Consider the following 20,340-nt stretch of genomic DNA (forward strand, 5'->3'; position numbering starts at 1 on the left):
TACTCAAGTAAATCATTTTATTTTTGCCTGTGGGCTTGAGTCACAACTGAAAAGGGTGTTCAGAACAGTATACCCACCTGAACAACAAATGCTAAGTAATTACATATGAACATAAATGTGTGTGAGAAAGGTGAGTGATGTGTTCCTTTTTATAGCTGGGCTGCTCTATAGTAATCACAATGCAAGAGAGTAGCCATGCACCTTGAAGATGCCAGACTCCTGAAAAGTTTTCTTGCCAGAAGATGGGCGCCTCAGAGGTGACCTTTGTCCGGCATACAGAGTAATCTCAGACCCCGGCCTGATGGTACTGCTGCATATCCGCATGTCAAGGTCCACTCAAGTAACCCGCATGCACGACCTCAGCCTGGACATCAGTAGGACTTGGCAGGACAGATTTGTGTCCCAGAGACTCCCCCTTTTGTGGAATAGACTCCCTCTCCACGTAAACCAGAATACCTCATTAAACCTTTTTAAGAGCAACCTGGATAACTGGATGGGGAGCACAAAATACACCCCTGGGATCCCACTTCTGTCCCTGCTGGACAGTGGCATAGGGTATTGACTTGTTGGAACTTGGGTTCAATTCTTGACTAGGCTTGTAAGGGCCTCAGGGCCAATAGCCTAGTAACTTCCTATGATTGTGCTGCACTGTTTTGTGAATAGTAGATAACACTTTTTTTCTTTCTTTTTAACAGATATTTGATTTAAAGGATGCTAAAGCTTGTGCAGACTGCATAAAAGAAATTGATCTTCTTAAGGTAAACATTTTTTGTTTTTTGCTTTGCTTTGCGCTTAATAGTAAGAAACTAAAAATGACGGTTGATATTTGAGCTGTATTCCGTATGCGAAGATTTTTTTTAACACCTACATGACATGCCAAGCTTATCACCCTAAATTCAGATCAGAGTTCACTCTTGAGTTCTCGAGTATTTTTTCCTGTGACTGTGAATAATCTTATTTTCAGGCTGTTGTGATGCCTTTATATGCCGTTTGTTTGGATTTAGTCTTTTACTTTCTTTGGCTTTTCTTTGTGAATTAGGTTGTTATTCCTTGTTGTCTTACGTTTCTGCTGAGGATGAATCTTATTTGAAGTAGTGTGTTGTGGGTGGACATAAAATGTCAAAAATCAATGCAACAGTTTTCATTGAAAGTGGTTGGAAAAAAGTGTAGGACCTCAGCATACAGGCTTTGGGGACAGGGCACATAACTCCACTCACATGGCTGGGCATTAATAGATGATTAGCCCTGCACTTGGACTGCCACACTAGTGTAAGCAATGCTGTCATGGCTCTTTAGCTTGTTTTCTTAGAAATACTGTATTTTAATCTATAACTATTGCAGTGATTTTTAGAGGTTCTTAATTATATAAATTGGTCTGATAAGAACAGTGCATTCTTAGTACTGTTGTAAAAGTTTTAGCTGTCTTGTACATAAGGCTGTTCATAAACCTATACATAAATACAGAAACCTTATTTTATACGTAAACCTATACCGTCTGTAATAATACTGTATCATAAAAGAGGCATGTGTACACCTATGACTATACATGACAAAAAATGGTGCAAATAATAGACGTATGCCAGCAACGGTATACACGTATTCAAATTGCAGCACATTTGTCAGATGTGGGGGTAATGCCAGTGGATAGTAGGGAATTTTATAATCTTGTAAGGGATGATAGAAGTTTAGATGATGACCAAGTGATGTACATTGTGAGAGCATCCTAGACAAATCATTGTGTTTGTTTCATGGAGTTGAGGAAGTGCAGGTAGGTGCATGCACTGCTTTTGCATAGTTGTTTCAGAAAGGGCCTGCTTTTCATCCTTTGTTTACAACATTTTTCATGAAGCATTTAATTACTTGACAATCACTAATTGAAACAGATGTGCATAGGATACATGTATTATTGTATACTATACTAATAAAGTGACTAAAACAAATGATGTAAAGTCGTTTTCTTTGCCGTAAATCATTGCCAATAGTGGTAACACTTCCCAAGTCACATGCATTTGTTTTTGTATTTTAGAACTGTATCCCACCCGCCAGCCCCCAAAATGTCACTTCATATTCAGATTGTGTGTTCGCACATGCAGGTGGACACATACATAAGCAAGAAATAATGTTTCTCTTGCAGCACATTATGATCCATTACAGTGTAAATAGATAAAGTGTGCCTGCAGAATGTCTATCATGTGCCAGCTCAGCAATGTTTACCAAGCAAAACAAAAAGCTCTACAGCATACTGACAAAACTGTGTCCTATACAGTTATGGCACTACTTAGGCAAGGCAGGGCTGTGTCATAGTGCACTAGATGAAGCCAGTAACACAGGGCAGCATAAAAAACATAGTATGAATGTGGTGTGATAGGGTGCCTTAGAAAGTGCAACACTTTACATGGAAGACTCGCTAGGAAGGACCACTAATGTTAGCAAAGGAGCTAAAAAATGTAGATCAAGATTGCAGATTACCCAGAATGTAATATGATTGATGGTAACCAACATCCGGTAGAAAAGTTACATAAGGGTGATTGACCATGTACTTTACAGGTACATCGACATATCCCACAAGGGAGTTAGCACAGTAAAAGCGTCTTATGGTAAAAAGATGTACACTGTTTATTGCATTAGCAAGCCAAAAGCGATTTTAGTTAAAAGTCAGTCTATTTATATGTATGCTATGCTTTTCTTAATACCTGATTTTGGAATGTAGGTTGCAAATAGGTAGTATTTTCCTTAACTAGGATTTAGTTTGAACGAATTAGTAGTAGTGTGTGGGGGTGGGTACTTGCTGTTCTTAAATGCACTTTTACGGCTCTGTTTTTATTCTTTGCTTGGAATAGGCTGGTTTAAAAATAAGCAATACATATATTTTCCACACCTACTTTTAAGTGTATAAAAGCTGATATGTTTAATATTGTGAAGTATTTCTGATTTTTTGTTACCGAGGATTGCTTGTCTGTGATGAATAATAGCTTGTGGCTTTGGAACACTACCTGGGTTCCATGATTTTTGGAAATTGTTGCGACTGAGCTCATCAACGAAGTTTTAAGACTACTAGTTTTTCTGTTTTTTACACTGTTGAAAAGTGTTGCATGCCGCACTAAGTAAACTTGCTTCTGTGGTATTTTGTGAATGATACCACACAGAGTTAGTAGTGAAAATAATTAAGCATTTTGTGAAGGAGTTTGAAGCAGGGATCTGAGTATAAAAACTGGGAAAGGCCTGTTGTACAGATGGCCTCTGACCAGGTCTTTGCTTACAAGAATGGCTCATATTCATGAGCAACTTCCTTGAGATCCCCCTACCAATTCCTGTATGTCAGCTGTTATAACTATGACTTAAAACCCACTAAAGGCCCTTCAGACATTTTGCAGTACTGCCTCATTTCATACTTAAATGTTGACTAAAAGTTGTATGTGGTCTTGTGCTCCAGGAGAATCTGGAACAAATAGCACATCTCTGCCCATCCACATTTATTTATTTATTTTTATTTAACATTTGATATGAAGTAGGAGAATTCATTTGTCAGCAACCTGTGGGTATGAAGGGATTTTTCTGATTTAAAATACCTTAACTGTGTGAAAAGTAGTAGGTTCCCTGTATATATATATTTTTTTTTAAGTAAGTTTATTTTTTTTTGTGTACCCTCCTCTCTGGTAGCGCTAGCGTGAGTGTGTGTGTTTTTTTTTGGGGCCTTGGTGTTGTTTTTTTTTTTAAAAAAAAAAAAAAAAAAAAAAAAAAAATTGAGGCCCCAAAGGCCCCAAAGGCAATCTTCTCAAAATGCTCCAGGCCATATGCTATCCCCTCCTGATGGGCATGGCACACTTTCTTGTGCAGGGGGTGGTTGAACACCACCACTCTGGGAGTCATGGGTGGGTGGGCAGGGGATCCAGGCATTGGCGTGGAGGTCGGCTGGTCTCTTGGCTTGTCTCTACCCTTCGTCTCCCCCCCCCCGCCTGGTGACTTATTTGGTCTTCCATCCGACCGGTGTGCTCAGGGATCAATCTCTCTTCTTCCCTCCTACCTACGGCTAACATTAAAATAAATCAGTCCAACCTCCCTTTTAATTAACCGGGAAAGTCCGACTTGGAACATAGCCAATTTTCAGCAGAGGCCCGGGGAGATCCCATATCCATCTAGGTGTATTGTACCTAAACAAGACTATATGAGAATGGTCGTGTAGGGCTGTTTGATCAAGACTGATAGAAGCTGCCACTTGTTACCACAAGTATAAATGACAAGAAGGCTTTGATAGGCAGTTTTGGCTTTGTCTTTTTGCATTGTTGAAGTGGATGATTTTTCCAACCTCCATGACTAAAATGTTGCAGTAGATTTATAGCAGGTCCTATAGGTTGGTGTACTTATGCTGCAGCTAGAAAACATTGTTAGGGCCTGAATGTCTATCACACCACCTTGTATATTACATTGGTAACCCAGTCTCAAAAAAAAAAGTATAATTATAGAGAACTAGAAATTTGTACACAGGACTCCTTTCCGAAGTCTCATGAGTGTGGTTAAAACTGGAGAACTGTATGGAATTCTGTGGGGGAAAGACAAGACAGTGGCTGTAAGCCTTGGAGTTATTTGGATATTGCTGTGGTCTTATGTTGCATAGTTTTGTAATTTATTAAATGTGTTTATATTGTATTGTGTAAATAAAATTAATGTAAAAATGCTGACTAGAGCCCCTTTTCATTTTTGTTTCAAGTTTTGCCTTCTTGTACCCCTTGCAACTTTTTTTGGAGTTTTTAATAACATTTAAGAATAGATGACTGTGAAAGTATTAACGATGCAAGCCTCTACTAGTACATGTTGCAGTTGCTTGGCACTTGTGCAGTATGAAGTGTAATAATGTGGTTACCAGTTGTCAGGCATAGCAGTTTTTGACAGACATCAGTAGAACAGTAAGGACAGGATGACTAGGGAGGATAGAGGGGTGAAAGTAGTACAGGTGTTAGAAGAAGACAATCAGCTCACTGTAGGATCTTTGATTCACCTTAATGGTAGGGAATGATGTTAATTGGCATGAAAGAACCAGAGAAATGTGTTGCTTTAGTATCCTTAAATAAGTTAATAGGCTGTACTCCTCGGTAAGTCATGTCCACGCAGGAGAAGTGATATAACTGTTGAAGAAAAGGCATAATACATGGACTAGCAGTACCTTGTCACAAAGCAAAAAACTACTAGCCATACAATGGACACAGTTCACTAAGGAGTGAAGCAGTAGAGAACTGAAGGGAGAAACTCGGCAGACACTTAATTAGAGATACATTGGAGGGCTGAAGGTATGAAAATGAAACCTTAAGAAAGGATGCACTCAGTCCTTTATTGCAGTGAGACCTGGGGGAGGGGGAAGAGGTAGAATGAGAGCAAAAATTATTTAGGCTAGAGGAGCTAATTAGGATTTTGGCATCATGGTTAAGGTGGTTACCTTACAGCTACAAGGTGCAGAGTTTGATTCTCACATGAGGTAATTGGTTAGGCTTAAAATGTCCCACAAGGACAGTTAGCCTAGTACTAATCTATTTAGATAGATTAGCACTACTAAGGCAGTTAGGGTATCGAAAAAAGATAACATAATAAGGAGAGTCTACTTAAAGCAATTTGAAACTTTTTGAAATAGAGAACATGCAAATTAGTGGATGCCAGACTGGTGCAAGGGATTGTAAAACAGGACATAGGTTTATAGGTTCATAGGACGATACTACTCTATTGGCCCGGAAGCCCTTATAAGCCTAGCCAAGAATTTTGCCACTGTTCCCACAAAGTCCACACTTGTTTCCTCTGCCCAGTAGGGACACAAGTGGGATCCCAGGGGTGTGTATTTTCTGTTTCCCATCAAGTTGTCCAGGTTCCTCTTAGAGGGCTAGTGAGGTACTCTGCTTGACATGGAGAAGGAGTCTATTCCACAGATGGAGGAGTCTTTGGGACACAAATCTATCCCACCAACAAGTTCTAGTAATGTCACAGACCAGGTTCAGGCCTTGCATGCGGGTTGCGCGAGTGGAGTTTGACTTAGATATGCAGCAAAACACCATCAAGGCTGGGTCTGAGACAGCCTTGTATTTCATACACAGGTCACCTATGAGTAGTCTGCATGAGACTTAGTAGAGGAACAGGGCTTTTAGCCTGTCTGTATAGAATAGGTGATTGAGACCCTGGATTTTCTTGTTCAGGGAGCCTCTGTGGTCTGTCCAGCTGCTGCATGTGCTTGGCAAGGTACATGCTGAAGGGGGGATTCTACTTGATAATGGGTCTGATAAGGGAGGAGTACAGGGATGGTATGACCTCCTTGTTCCTGGATGAAATACCCTTACTTATAAGGTGGGTCATGTAGAAAGTCTTCTGTACAACGGAGGCAATGTGGTGGTCAAAAGTCAGGTTACTGTCAAACAGATTGCTGAAGTCCTTAACAAATGATTGCGTGCTTAGTACTTTGTTATTAATGTGATAATTAGTAGGACTGCATTTTCTCCAAATGGGATAATGATGCATTTCTTGGCATTCTGTTTGAGGCCATGCTTCTGGCACCAGTAAATAGTTTGGGTAAGGGCCCTCCTGGAGCATGTTCACATCACTAGGGGAATTTAAAACAGCGCCCAGTGTGCAGTCATCTGCAAACTTGGTCAACTGCAGACTACTGGTTTTGGCTTGCACCTCAGAAAAGTATATCCCAAACAGAAGTGCCCCCAAGTCTAGTCCTTGGGGTACACTGCTTGTTACGGGTCTACTACTAGACGTGGCTTCCCATATTTTAACTGAGTGGATTCTATCAGTGAGCCATTTATCTACCCATCTGGTAACATAAGGGTTGATGCCTAGCTAGGAGAGTTTATCTATTATGCCCGAGTGGGGAATAGTGTCAAAGGCTTTTGCTAGTTCAGGGTAGGCGGTGTGCACAGTCTCCCCCTCATCTATGGTTTTGGTGACTGTTTCAAAGAAGTCAACCAAGTTTAACAGGCATGATCTCCCTTTGACAAAAACTGTGGGCTCAAGTGTTTGGAGGTTGCCAATGTCTTTGTTTATAGGGTCCATGATAATGCGTTCCATGGCCTTGCAGATCAGGCTAGTTAGGCTGATGGGTGTATAGTTGCCTGGGTCTGTGGACATTCCACCTTTCTGTAGCAGGATGACAGTGGCTGTCCTCCATTCATCTGGGACGAAGCCGGTGCTCAGGCTTTGGTTGAATAGGGTGACTAATAGTGCTGAGAGCTCTTGCCTGATTTCATGTAGGATGCAGCCAGGGATGTTGTCAGGTCACATGGATGCCATATTTTTTGCCTTTGAGAGAGCATTTAAAGACTTGCTCCCTGGTGATGAGGGGAGGGGGACACGTGCTGGGGATGTCCTGGTTTACTGATGGGGGGACAGAACAGCAACATAAGTAAAATAACATGTAGATATAATGGCAAAGAAAAAGACTGCACCCAAATATGCAAAATCCAGAAGATGCTTGGAAGTGTTTTATACCCCGAGCATATGTCAGAGAATTATTCCTTAAGTAGGTAGCAAATGCTTAGAGGTGTGATGGGAAAGGGAGATGTTGCCAGGAACATATTTTTTGGGAATGTAATGAGTTGGAGGATTTAAAAAAATCCCTACAGATTACTCTAAGTTATGATTTAATAACAATGTTTAAATAGAAAAGAGGGATGTAAAACAGACACAGTGCTTCAGTGTGTGTGCTTGTGTCTCTTCTGCTGCCCCCCACTCTCAAGGAGAGAGGTTTGCAGTATCCATCAGCTGCCATTAAGGTTGCCAGGGTAGAAGGTAATAAGCTGCATGGTATGTAGAGCCCCTTAATTAACCCAGAGGAGGACTGTTCTAAAAAATAAGTTCTTGTAGTCATGTGAGAAACTACAGAAAGTTTGTATTACACTTGGCAGGAGTGTTGTGAATGAGCTGAGATGACTGTTCTGAAGATTTTAAAGCCAAGGCCATGTTTTTATCAAATTTCTGTTTTGTATGATTTCTAAGCTTTTTTCATTAATTTTTTTTTTTTTTAGTTTGGGTGTACTTTTCTTTATTTGAGCTTTGTAGTTTAATGTATTTTTCTTTGTAGATTCCAATCATGTTGGCCATGATTTTGTCCTGTTTTGGATTTTGTGATTTTAGTGTTTGTTTTGGTACACTGGGATCATTTTTTGTGCGAGATCCGTGATCGCTGTCAAGGGAAGTTTCTCCCTTACTCTGCTGTTAAGGCCAACATTAGCAATTCTGGAGCCCAGTTGGGATCATTTTGTTAGGGGAGGCTCCCGCTAACCCTCCCACCTGTTACCCTAAAACCCCTCTCCATCCATTGACTTCCTGGACTTAGCATATGTTTGTGATTCCTAATTTGCAGTGTATTATACAAACTAGTATATTGGCTTATTAGTTGATATTTTTGTCATAAAACATGTTAAAACAGAAGTGGACTACTGTGCTCCTGGATTACCCCAAAATCAACATCTCCTCCAGTGTCTCTCTCAAGGTCTGCTTAACTTAGTGTGGACCTATATAGTAGGCTGTAGGGGCCCTCTGTATAAATGATTCATTTTGTACACGCAGTAAACATGCCCCCAGACTCCTGTACAACTGATATCTTGAATCTGGGTAGGAGATAGTTGCTGCTAAACAGTCCTCCTCTTGTGGGATGTTTTAGGAGTAAAGGTAAGGAGGCATGCAGTGTGTACATGTTTGACAGCATCTAAGTACATGCCCCCCCCCCCGTACTGTGTGTAACCAGAAATAAACGTGATTTAATTTTTCCCTTTGTTTTCACACACACTGCCTCTAAAGATGTTCATACACACAGACATTCACATGCATGCTGACTGCTTTGCTTGTCTACAGGCAAATTAGAGAAGTACCAGTTTAGCTAAGGTACACTTTTGTGTTGTGGAGGAAACCAGAGCACCTGGATAAAATTCAAATAGAGACAAGGAGGGTATGTAGACTCTACACAACAGGAACCACAGCCAAAAACTTAACCAGAGAAGCATGTTCTATGAGATGGCAGTGTTACTCATTGCAGCACTTTGACAATAATCAGTTACTCTCGCACACAACCTGCCCAGATCTGTCACTTACTGTGTATAGTGTTAGTGTTTGACTGTAATGGAAAATGAAAGACATGATGGCAAACTAGTTGCTCATAAACACTGTCCCCTCAGCACATGCTTGCGTAAACCAGAGCAACAATTAATTTACACTGATTTTTATCATATGGAATACATTGTGTGACACTGCACCTGCAAAGCCAGTTCAGTGACTATATAACTGAGATATGATAAAATTACCAGGATTAAGTTGCGTTTATGCACAGACATTGTCTGTACTCACACTATTGAATCTGTGTATGCACATCAGGTGTCTGCTTGTTATTTAAAAAAATGCTACAGAAAAAGCATTCCATATTGCTTCTGAGAAACCAGCCCTACAAAGGCAGATTAATGCCTGTTTAACTTAGTCAGAGAACAGCAGGATCACTCATTTTCATCTACAGACAGGCCCCATACCCGGTAGCTATAGACACTTTGTTGATTGAGTACTCCTCAGGGATCTGATTGCAATAGAAAATAATAATTACTAGAATAATTTATTTCATCTCAGTTTCATAGCAGTCCACTGTAACCAACCGTAGTAAAGTACTTGAGCTTGCTTCACACAGGTACACATTAGCACTGCAAATCCAGAGTAATGACTGTTTAACATTGGCAAACAGCAGCAGGCCATGGTAACTCACTTTCATCTATACACAGACCCATACATGGTTATTGCAGGAACTTTGTGAACATCTTTGATGTGTCATTCTAATAAAAAAATAAATAAAAATGACCACAGTAATTTATTTGGGCTGTTTTAACAATGCACAGTAGTCAGATTATCAGCTTGGTTCACGGAAATGGTCATAGCAATTTATTTTAGCTCCGATAAAAATACTGTTTCTGCAGGTAGATAAAACTAAAGGAAAATAATGTTATGCTGCATTTCTGTGCTCAACAGTCTAGGGTAGATCCACAGCAACATCAGAAAGCTCATTTTAGTTGAGCAGTAACTCTCCCCCATAGATAAAATTAACAGCATTTGCCTTCATAGCTAAATGAAATTAATGCCTGCAGTCTTCTTAACAGGACCATTACAATGCCTCTCAGCTTTTTTAAGACTCAAAATGAGTAACATTCCTCATAATCGGGTACACTTGAGAGGTATGCATATCTGGCTGGCTGCTGGGTTCTAAAAAAATACATGAACATTTCTGCTGTGCTGCCCATGAGCTACACCCTAAATACAACATTCTGTTGCAGATCCTAATGGTTGTGATGCCTGCAGACTCCTGAATGTGTTGTGGTCGTTATCAACCACCATTAAAAATTTCCAGGATTTCTACTTGGTTCCACATAGCATGAGCTAGACCTTTGAGGCTCTGGGATTTACAGAGTAGATTGTGGATAGAATCAAGCAGGTAGCCTGGAAATTAAGAAGCGTACATCTCGTTTTGTGTCAGTTACTACAGCCACTGCTACTTGCAACTAGGTTGCTGTGGCAGGGGTATGGTTTAGTAACAACAAAAAAAAAATTTCTAGGTCACCTGTTCCTAAGACCTGCCATTGGTGCCACACCTAGGGCCATATAGGTTCAGTATGCCTAAGATCAGCCCTGCTGTACTGTTTTGTTTCATCATAGGAAAATCGTATAGGAATGAGTCTATAGAGATAACCAGCAGATGAGCTGTAATATGCTGAAGAATAACCGTATCACCTCCAGTATTTGACAAAACGTAAAGTCGAGTGTAATATGATCCGGACTAACAAAAGTCTACTATAACATTTGCTTTGTTTTTACTTTTCCTAGATTATGTGCTATCTAAAAGCATCAAACAGTCAGTCCCTGTACTTCAGACTGTTTTGATTTTCCCAAAGTCTTCCTGACTGGTTGTACAAAGCTGCATGTTCCTGCATCTAGACGTCTTATGTACAAGGGATAAGTATTAGCAATTAGCAAAAAAAAAGAAAGTTACGATCCTCTAACAAAATTTAAGATAATGTCTGACAGTGAAATCAAACGTATCCAAAATGCCTGAAAAACAATGAACAGCAGCTTAATTCATAGAAGAAGCAGATAAGTTTCTCATGCTTTCACTAAACTCAGGAATTGTGCTGTCTCTGAAAGCAGCTTTCAGACCACTAACGAAAGGCTTCCAACATAATTTCCTGCTTCTGCAGCAATATATCTATTGTCCCCACACAAGACCTACCCAATTTCAAGAACGTTGAAGTCGGTGTGTTTGTTCCCCTTCAGCCACTCACAGAAAATGTCTGATGTTCATCGTGTTTCACTGTTGCAGTCATCACTGTAGGGTTCTTCCTGCCGGCAGGCAGTCCTCAGTCGGCCAGAATCCCAAAGTCTGGGTCCGGCGTCGGCTGTTCAGTCATGCTCCCTAACGGCAGAGCGCTAGGAGTACAAAGCTGCCAGCCGACGCCATGTTCTCCAGTCTTTCTTGCCGTGCGGTGAAAGCAGTTCGCAAGTGCCGGTCGGCTGACTCCTGATATTTTTTCGTGCTTCAGTCCGAAGACTTGCTTCTTCTTCTCAAAGCTAGGTACCCCGTTGGGGAAACTTTTTTCTTGCTCCAGTCCGATGTCAGAAAAAGTTAATAATTGCATTTCTTGTGGGAAACAAATACCTCATAAGGATTTCCATTCTTACTGTATTCCTTGTTTAGGCCCTGACCACGACGTTGCTAGTTGTCGGTTTTGTGCTAGATTTAACCAACGTACGATTAAGCGGAGGTACGATTTTGCTTTTCACAACTTTGGCAGGCGATTTAATTATAAAATGTCATTGGACACTCTTCCGACTACCAGAGTTCACAAACTACGCAATGATAAGGACAGGCCTCCGAGGTCCAAATCTGACGACGTTTTACAAGCAGAGCCAGTTACAGGTTCAGCCGTCGTCAGTGAGGCGCTTTCGCAGCCCCTGTCGATGGCCATTTCAGAACCGATTGCCAAAACGGACTCTCACGAGGAGCCAACTAGGCCTTTGAGTACTCCAGCTGCAGGACCTTCGGATGGGTCCGGAGCCGCTGTGCAGGTACCTGCTTCCGAGGGGGGTTTCAGGCCTAAAAGGCAAAGACAAAGGCAAAGACTCCTCCTAAATCTAAGACACCAGCCCAGGCCTCTTCTGATCTGGGACCCAAATCTCAGAAACAGCTTCTTAAAATGGCGGAGGACTTACTAACCATGATTAGGGGTTCACATCCCCCTCCAGACAAAAGGGCAAGGCAAGAATTGGATTATGAATCTTCTGATTAGGCATCTATTTCTTCAGTGTCTTCCTCTGAACAGGAATATACTTTCCCTCCTTATGAGGATTCTGATGCTGAGAAATCCATTCCATCAGCTTCTCCCCCTGAGGATTTTTCTTTAGGGGAAACTTTACATGACATAGGGAACATTTTCACTGGGAAGGACAGAAGTACTCTGAATCTAAGAGAAGACTTAGGGATTTCCTTCTTCCCCAACATAGACCCCTGGCTATTCCCCCTATTTTGGATATTGTGGATGATGCCTTTTCTGAGGCTAATTTAACTCCTGACTCCTTTCCTCCAGCCCCTGCTAAGCCCGACAGATATTACAGGGTCCCTGACTCACACCAGTTCCTTTACAAAAATCCTACTGCTGATCCAGAAACCATTTCTCAGGGTCCTAAGGGGGGTTAAGGCCGCCTCTGCTAAAAACCCTATTCCGACAGATAAGGATTTTAGAGCTTTGGAGAGATGGGGCAAAAAAGTGTACACTTCTGCTACTTTATCTATTAAGGCTTTAAATTGTCAATTTCATATGCTAAAATATCAGCAATTTCTGCTGTCTGTTATGAAACAAAAGCTAGGTACCATTTCTGCATGTACAGATAATAAGAAATTACACGATTTGATACATGCAACTGAACAAGTGGGGAAGCATGGTTTACACTGTGGTTTTGATGCCTTGGAGGCTTCATGCAGGGCGGCTGCCTCTGGCACAGTCATTAGAAGGCATGCTTGGTTAAAGGAGCAAAACTTACCTGATCAAGTGAAAGCAAAGTTAATGGATGCTCCTGTTCAGCATAATATTTTGTTTGGGTCTAAGGCTGAAGATGTGATAAAGAAAATGGAGGATAAGGCAAAATCCATGCAAACGGTTAAGGATTTCTTACAAGTTCAGCCCCCAAGATTTAGCAGAAATTGGCCAACTAAAAATTGATCCTTTCCCAGCTCGGACAGGCCTCCGAGGGGTAGATATAGGCGCTCCAGAAGGAGGGCCCAAGCACAGACCTTTTACAGATCTAGACAGTGGAGTGCTTCCACCCCCAGGGGTGGAGAGGACAGACCTCAATCTTATAGAAAACAGGCTCAATAACTCCCCCTGCATGGCTCCTGGAACTTCTCTCCTGGAAGCCCCTCTAGGAGGAAAACTCTCTCTTTTTCAACAAAATTGAACTTACATAACCCAAGACAAGTGGGTTCTGGATGTAGTTTCAAGAGGTTACAAATTCCACTTTCATACCTTGCCAAGACCAAACGGATGGCCAGACCTACCAAAACACCAATGGGCAGAGGCATTAAACCAGGTGGGATCCCTCATGGCTATGAGGGCCATAGATCTGGTTCCACAATCCGAGACGGGGCAAGGCTTTTACTCAAGGCTCTTCCTAGTTCCCAGAAAGCAAAATTCATGGAGACCCATCCTGGATCTCTCAGTCTTAAACACCTTCCTGGAGATACCAAAGTTCAAGATGCTTACTCTGCAGCAGCTCCTGCCAATGTTGAGCAAAAATGCATGGATGGTGACATTGGATTTAAAGGAGGCTTACCTACACATCCCTATCAGACAGGAGTGCAGAAAATACCTCCGGTTCAAGGCCGGCTCGAAACATTACCAATTTTCTGTGCTGTCCTTTGGCTTGTCTACTGCGCCCAGTGTCTTTACCAAGTGCCTCACACCAGTAGTGGCTTATTGCAGACTCAAGGGAATTCAGATTTACCCTTATCTGGATGACTGCCTTATTCAAGCAGACAGCAAGGATGTCTTACTCCAGCACCTGGAATTTGTTCAAAATCTACTCAAGTTCCTGGGATTCACTCTGAACATAAAGTCAAATTTGACACCCACACAACAGATAATTTTTCTGTGTGCTCTTCTAAACACAACAACCCAGATGGCATTCTTGACATCCGAAAAACAACTGCAGCTGGCTTCAACTTTCAAAACCTTGGCGTCAATAACTCAGCTAACTGCAAGGAAATTCCTGCAGGCTTTGGATTACATGGCCTCCTGCATCCTTCTCATACCAAATGCAAGACTACATATGAGAAAAATACAATGGTACCTAAAAAGTGTATGGTCCCAGCATTGCTACAGTCTAGACACACAGATTGCTGTCTTGCCTTGCCTACAAAAGGAATTCCATTGGTGGACCATGGCATGTCTTCACAACAAAGGGAAAGCCTTCAGTCTGCCTCCAGCCAGCCAAGTGTTAACCACGGAAGCCTCGGATGACGCATGGGGAGCAAACTTGCAGGGAAGAGGTCTGCAAGGTTTTTGGACAGAGGATCAGAAGCAACTACATATCAATTTAAAAGATGTTAGCTGTACAGAATGCCCTCTTGGCTTTCAGGGATCTTCTACAACCAGGACAACTACTGATATGGACAGACAACACCACAGTTATGTGGTACATAAACAAGCAAGAGGAGTTTACACTCCTATCCCCTTTGCAGACTAGCCATGACTCTATGGAACACAGCTCTAGCTTGCAAGGTGGATCTACAAGCTCAATTCCTGCCAGGAAAACAAAATATTCTGGCAGACAGCCTGAGCAGGAACCTGTCGGACCCACATGAATGGATGCTAGACACCTAAATATTCAAGATGATTACAGAAGCCTGGGGCTGCCCGGACATAGATCTATTTGCATCCCCCCTCAACCACCAGTTACAGATTTTTTGCACAAGGACATTTCACAAGCTAGCATGGAAAGTGGATGCACTATCATTCAGTTGGAGAAACCTCTCTGGGTATGCCTTTCCGCCACTACCTCTTCTTCCACAGGTGTTACTAAAGATCAAGCAAGATCAAGCAGGACAAGCCCAAGATGATGATTTTACTGGCCCCAAATTGGCCTCGTCAATTTTGGTACTCAACATTGATGAATCTATCCCAGGAGCCTCCTTGGATTTTACCTCAGATTCCAAATCTTTTGTCCCAACACCAGAGCCAGGTTCTGCACTCTCATGTCAAAACTCTCAGCCTGGCAGCCTGGCGAATTCAGGGTCTGTGATTAATTCTTTCCTTCCCAAACAGGTCATGGATGTCATCTTAGAAGCCAGACGGCCTAGCACTAGTTAATTGACGGCCTAGCACTAGTTAATCTTATGCAGGTAAATGGAAGAGATTTTGCACCTGGATGCATGCTCCGGATTCGGATCCTCTCATCCCTATATCCCACTGATTTTACTTTACCTGACAGACATGCTACATAAGGGTTTATCCTTCTCCTCCATAAAAATACATGCCTCAGCTATCTCTGCACATTACAATACAGATCCTCCAATCTTTTCTCATCCACTTCTGAAACAATATCTCAGAGGAGCAAAGAATTTAAGGCCCCCTAGGACACCACCTGTACCTGCCTGGGACCTCAACTATGTTCTGGAAAAACTCACTCTGCCTCCTTTTGAGCCTGCTGCCACATCTGATATTAAGTATTTATCATGGAAGACAGCTATCCTACTGGCTTTGACTTCAACCAGGAGAGTCTCGGAGTTACAAGCACTTATGGCTGTGGAACCTTATATTATTTTTCACCAAGATAGGGTGTCTTTAAGGTGTAATCCTACTTTCATGCCTAAAGTGGTTTCCAAAGTGGCTTTCAATCAAACTATTCATCTGCCAACTTTTTTCAATAATCCACAAAATAAGTGGGAAAGGATCTTGCTTTCCTTGGATGTACACAGACAACTTCGTTTTTACCTGTGACAGAACCAAGGATATCAGGAAAACAGAGCAACTGTTTGTTTATTATGCAACAAATTCCCAAGGCAAAGCTATTTCAAAACAGACAGATTTTGTTACTCTCATCATGGAAAGCAAATCCCAGGAAAAATTAGGACTCACTCTACCAGAGCTGCTGCTACTTCAGCTGCCTTTCTCAGAGGAGTACCTACCTAGGATATTTTGGAAGCTGCAACTTGGAGTTCAGTGCATACTTTCTGTAAGCACTATAATCTCCCCCTTTACTCTACGTCTAGGGCAGGCTTTGCTTCTGCAGTCTTACAGGGCCTTCTAGCCTCTCCTTCTACTCTATAACCACCACCCTTTATCTCAGCTTTGGGATTCAACCCTACAGTGATGACTGCTACAGTGAAACACGATGAATATAATACAGTTCACTGTTGCAGTCTGGGTTACCCTCCCTCCTGCCCCCTCTTATACTTTCATTAGTGTGGTTTCCTACTTCACCCTTCTTATGAGGTGTATTTACTACAGGGTATGGGGCTCGTTGTATGTTACATTTTTGTTTTACTATTAGCCTTCTCTTTTGGGCACCTGACATCTGGGGCAAGAAAAACTGGAGAACATGGCGTCGGCTGGCAGCTTTGTACTCCTAGCGCTCTGACGTCAGGGAGCATGACTGAACAGCCGACGTCGGACCCAGACTTTGGGATTCTTGCCGACCGAGGACTGCCTGCCGGCAGGAAGAACCCTACAGTGATGATTGCAACAGTGTAGACACTCTAACATCTACATTTATGGTAAGTGTACACAACTGTACTTTTCTCAACCTTTCCCATCCCCATTTCATTACTAGTTGTTGGTACAGTAGTGTGAACTGTAAGCACTGTGGTACTGGGGCAGTGTACTGCTTATAGATTTAGGATTATTTGTGTGTGTGTGTGTTTTGAGTGACTGCTTATCAACCCTTTCATTCAAACTAAGCTTAAGGTGATTTTACTACCATGAGTATTGAGAATTGTGCAAGTCAATCAACTTTGGTAGCACCAAACAAACAAATACAAAAACTAACATGTTTACATTGTGTGGTACTCCGGTAATTCAAGGGTAACTTAAAAATAGATTATAGGATATCTGAGAAATTGATTTGCCTGATATTGTTAAAATATGATATGCATAATTTGCATTGATTGTGCAATATCACAAAATAGCAGTGTGCTAGCCATGGGTTTCATACATCATTGGCTAGCTTCTTCCCCCTATCTTACATGTATACAGAAATATAACTATTTTTTGTTAGGCTTTAATACTAATAATTTTTTGGCAAGTAAAATACCTTTGCTTTCTTTCATAAATTTGTAGTGTTAAGTCAATGTCACCATACAGACTTTTGATACTAACACCAAAGTGTAGCTCATAGTCTCACAGTCAGCTTTTGTATTTTTTTTTGTAACTTTAACCTTTTATAAGATATTGGGAGAACCTCTCGGGAAACAAGTGCTTTCCTGGCTTAATAGACTTCAAGAAGCTAGGGGTTTATTTAGCTTCCTGCTGCCCAGGGTTGAATGGTGAATTTGGTGATGACTCTCAAGGAGTTATTGAGAAGCTCTGAAAGAGGAAAAGGAATGATCAAACAAGATATAGGAGACCTTCAGACAGCTAATCCATCCCAGTTTGGCTTTGTCAAAGAAAGGTCATGTCTACTGAATCAGGTGGACGACTTTGAGAAGGTCACTGAGGCAATGGATGAGGGTAAAACAGTGCATACTACCTAGCATGACTTTGATACAATACCCCACTCTTGGGTTGTTAACAGACTTACGAAATTAGCCATAAACCCCTGTATAACATGCTGGATAGCAAGATGGCTCACAGATAGAACCGAGGAAGTTCAGATTGGTGAGACCACCTCTTCAGAGTCTATTTACAAGTGGAGTCCCTCAAGGCTGTGTGCTGGGCCCACTCCTGTTTGGCTTCTACTTCTCAGAAGTCAAGGCTAATATCAAAGGCCTCTGGCTGACCAGGTTTGTAGGTGATTGCAAACTGGAAGCAGTCATACAATTCCCCCAAGAGACTAGCATCATACAAGAGGGCCTATCACAAGTGATTGGTATCAAAGCTGTAGCTTAAAACTCAATGAGAAGAACTGCATTATAGTACTTTTTAGGAAGATGGCCACTCAAGGAAACTACGTCATCAGTAAAACACTCCTAAGGGTTAAACCACTAGTCGGGATCTGTGAACACATGTAGACAGTAGCCTGCCCTTTGATCAACATATGTCCGAGGTAGTAAGGAAATCCTTCTATGTTGCTCAACATATAAATGAGTGCATGGCATCTAGGCCCAAAGAAGCCATTGTGCCACTATTTTTGGCCCTAATCAGACCCATCATTGAGTATAATGCCCCTTTTGGTATGTACCTGATCAGACACATGCAGCAACTGCCAAGTCTGCAAACGTTCCTTACAAAAAAATACAGGGCATAAACAATGTCCTATGTGGATAGCCTCAATGTCCTGTCTCTGTACTGTGCCCTGCAGACTACTGAGGGGTGATCTATGCCTGGCATACAAGGTATCCCGGGACCCCAGTCTGATGAACCTTGTGCACAACTGCAAAATAATTAGCATCAGGACTACTAAATCTAAAGACCTAAATTTTGCTTGCAACATAAATAGGATATGTTGGAGACACAGAAATGCATCACTGAGAATTTTCTTTCTCTGGAACGGGCTCCCCATCCGTGTGAAACAAAGACCCTCCCTAAGAAATTTCACCCCTGGTCTGGCACCCACATCTCGGATAGAGGCAGTCAGTAAATCATGTCATAACCAGCAATCACCCTTATATAAATGTCTAAAACATACAACTTGTGGGACACATTTGGGTTGCATGGCTAGGCTTATAAAGGCCCTAGTGTTTGTTGGCCTAGTGTACGTCTGTGAACCTATTTGTAAGCTTTTGAGTGCAGTGCACCAAATCTAGAAGCCCTCCTTCTCAGCTAGGCTATTTTGAGTTTTCCCAGTTATCAAACTGTAGTCCCTCATTTGGCCATCCCCTCCCAAGTTCCCCAAGAGGTAATCTTTTGTGAAGGAGCTGCAGCTGCAGTAGTCTTGATTCTTTCAGCTGTGGAGAATTTATGCATCACAGACTCCTCCTCCTAAGGTTTGTTGTTTAGACAAGTCCAACTCTTAATGATCTCAAGGACTTTCACACCAGGCTTGCCTGTTAAACGTTGCTGCTGTTAGTTCTTGCAAAGTCATATTTCTTACTTCAGTAATGCTGTCTGTCCATAGTACTGCCCCTTCTTTTGTTGTTGTTCTTTCCCAGCATCAGTGTTTGCCCTAGTGAGTCATTTCTTCACATTATATGGTAAGTCTTTGACTAGTAGTTTTGTCTGTCGTTGCAGTAGTCCACAGAATTCTCAAGTTTTCTCCTCTCCAACACTACATTTCAAATGTTTCTGTTTTTCAGCATGCAACCTTACTTATAGTCCAAGTCACAGCCATATTTTACTACTGGGAAAAACAGCTTTGCCTGTATGGAACCTTGTTGACAATGCAATGAATTTGATCTTTCATATCTTCTTCAGATTTGCTATAACTTTTCTCTCAACAAGTAAGAGGCTTTAATTTCATGGCTGCAATTACCATGTGCAGAAACCTTTGAGCATAGGGAAGTAAATTATGTCACTTCCTGCTTTTATTCCCCTGTCTATTTGCAAGGAATTGTTAGTGCTGAATGACATAAGTTTAGTAATTTTGGATGTTTAGTAGCAGGCCACCTTTTGTGTTCTGCATTAGACCACTCCATTTTCCAGCAAGAGGACTCATTCCAAGTTTGAAACAGTCTTGCCTTATCTGCCCACTTTGTTCAAGTCCCATAAGAAGTAGGCTTATAGGGGGAGCTTTAGCAGTCCTGGCTGCCAAAGAAAACTGACAGTAGAAGTCATATTCTCCAGGAATAGGCCAACTTGTAAAACTGCCACTTGGAGCAAGTATGTCATGGATGTGGCACAGAATCCATGTTGGAGGACTAGCAGGTTTTCCTTTATCTGGAACACTTCAGATGGACCAGTCATTGTCAGATACATTGTTGGCAGCGTCCCATTCTTTATTCTTTGAAGAGAATGTGTCAACCAAAGAATAAAGCAGCTACAGCCCCTTTTTCTTGATCTGAAGATGACATTGGGCTGAATTGAGGCTAGTCCATCCTGGACATCACTGACTTCAGTAAATACATCAATAGCTGAGATGATGATGCTTCCATGTCTTATACGTCCTTCTATATCACTGTTGCAGTATTCTTCGCAGTAGGGATTACCTGCCAAAGTTAGTCCAAACATCCGGTCAGAATACCAA

General features: G+C 41.8%; 1 protein-coding gene across 1 annotated transcript in view; it reads left to right on the plus strand.

The window, feature by feature from the left end:
- Positions 1-20,340, plus strand: part of NEK7 (NIMA related kinase 7) — a 1,336,142-nt gene that overhangs the window by 424,645 nt on the left and 891,157 nt on the right. The window contains exon 4 of the mRNA XM_044080252.1: positions 696-758. Coding sequence (XP_043936187.1) covers positions 696-758 — 63 coding nt within the window. The remainder of the gene's footprint in view (positions 1-695; positions 759-20,340) is intronic.

Source organism: Protopterus annectens, chromosome 8.part0 (assembly GCF_019279795.1).
Source record: "Protopterus annectens isolate FY-2018-M chromosome 8.part0, PAN1.0, whole genome shotgun sequence".
Lineage (NCBI taxonomy): Eukaryota > Metazoa > Chordata > Ceratodontiformes > Protopteridae > Protopterus > Protopterus annectens.